Source organism: Meleagris gallopavo, unplaced genomic scaffold, assembly GCF_000146605.3.
Source record: "Meleagris gallopavo isolate NT-WF06-2002-E0010 breed Aviagen turkey brand Nicholas breeding stock unplaced genomic scaffold, Turkey_5.1 ChrUn_random_7180001881712, whole genome shotgun sequence".
Classification (NCBI taxonomy): domain Eukaryota; kingdom Metazoa; phylum Chordata; class Aves; order Galliformes; family Phasianidae; genus Meleagris; species Meleagris gallopavo.
Genome location: NW_011145884.1, coordinates 1 through 618, shown reverse-complemented (window position 1 = coordinate 618; position 618 = coordinate 1). Strand labels below are relative to the sequence as shown.

The window sequence follows — 618 nt, the reverse complement described above, 5'->3', positions numbered from 1 at the left end:
CCACACGTTCCCTGCGCTCAGGGAAATGCTGAGTTGGGGGAAGCTGCGGTTTGTGTGCAGGGAGGAGAAGAGATGGGACTTGGCCTTGTGGGAAAAGCTCAGGGCCAGCTGGTGTCCATAGTGCCCTCACCTGTCAGCACCAGCTCCACGGGCTCACTCTTATTTGATGTCCACAGTGGCTCTGACACCTGGTACCGACACTGATACGTCCCCGCATCTTCCAGCTTTGTGACAGCAAAGGAGAACTCAGCTGTATCCTGCTCCTTGTCTTTTTCCTTGTCGGATCTCAGAGTTCCATTCAACCAGAGCTGGACATGGGCTCGCACGTGGGGCAGGTGGCAGCGCAGGGTGACATTGTCCCCCAGGGACACCCCCTGGCTGGGGTGCAGCGACAGGGAGGGTGGGGGCACTGGGACAGGGCACAGCAGTCAGCCTTGTCCCTGCACACCCTCCTCTGCCCCTCTCATGGCCCCCTGACCACGCTGCCCTCCCTCTCTCCCCATTCTCCCCCTGTCCCCGTACTCACGTTGCTGTGCCCTGCTCGCTGCCACCAGCCACCAACCTGCAAGGGACACGGTCCTGGTCCCACACAGGGCCCACCAACCCCCCGTGGCACCA

The 618-nt window shown here is 61.8% G+C and overlaps 1 protein-coding gene across 1 annotated transcript; it reads right to left on the bottom strand.

Annotated features, from left to right (window-relative positions):
• Positions 1-6: 6 nt before the first annotated feature.
• On the bottom strand, positions 7-614 carry LOC104916310 (T-cell-interacting, activating receptor on myeloid cells protein 1-like; the record flags this gene model as incomplete). Its single annotated transcript, XM_010727361.2, has 2 exons — positions 7-409; positions 527-614. Coding segments are annotated over 2 exons (399 nt in total), but the record flags the coding sequence as incomplete, so codon positions are not given.
• Positions 615-618: the final 4 nt, after the last annotated feature.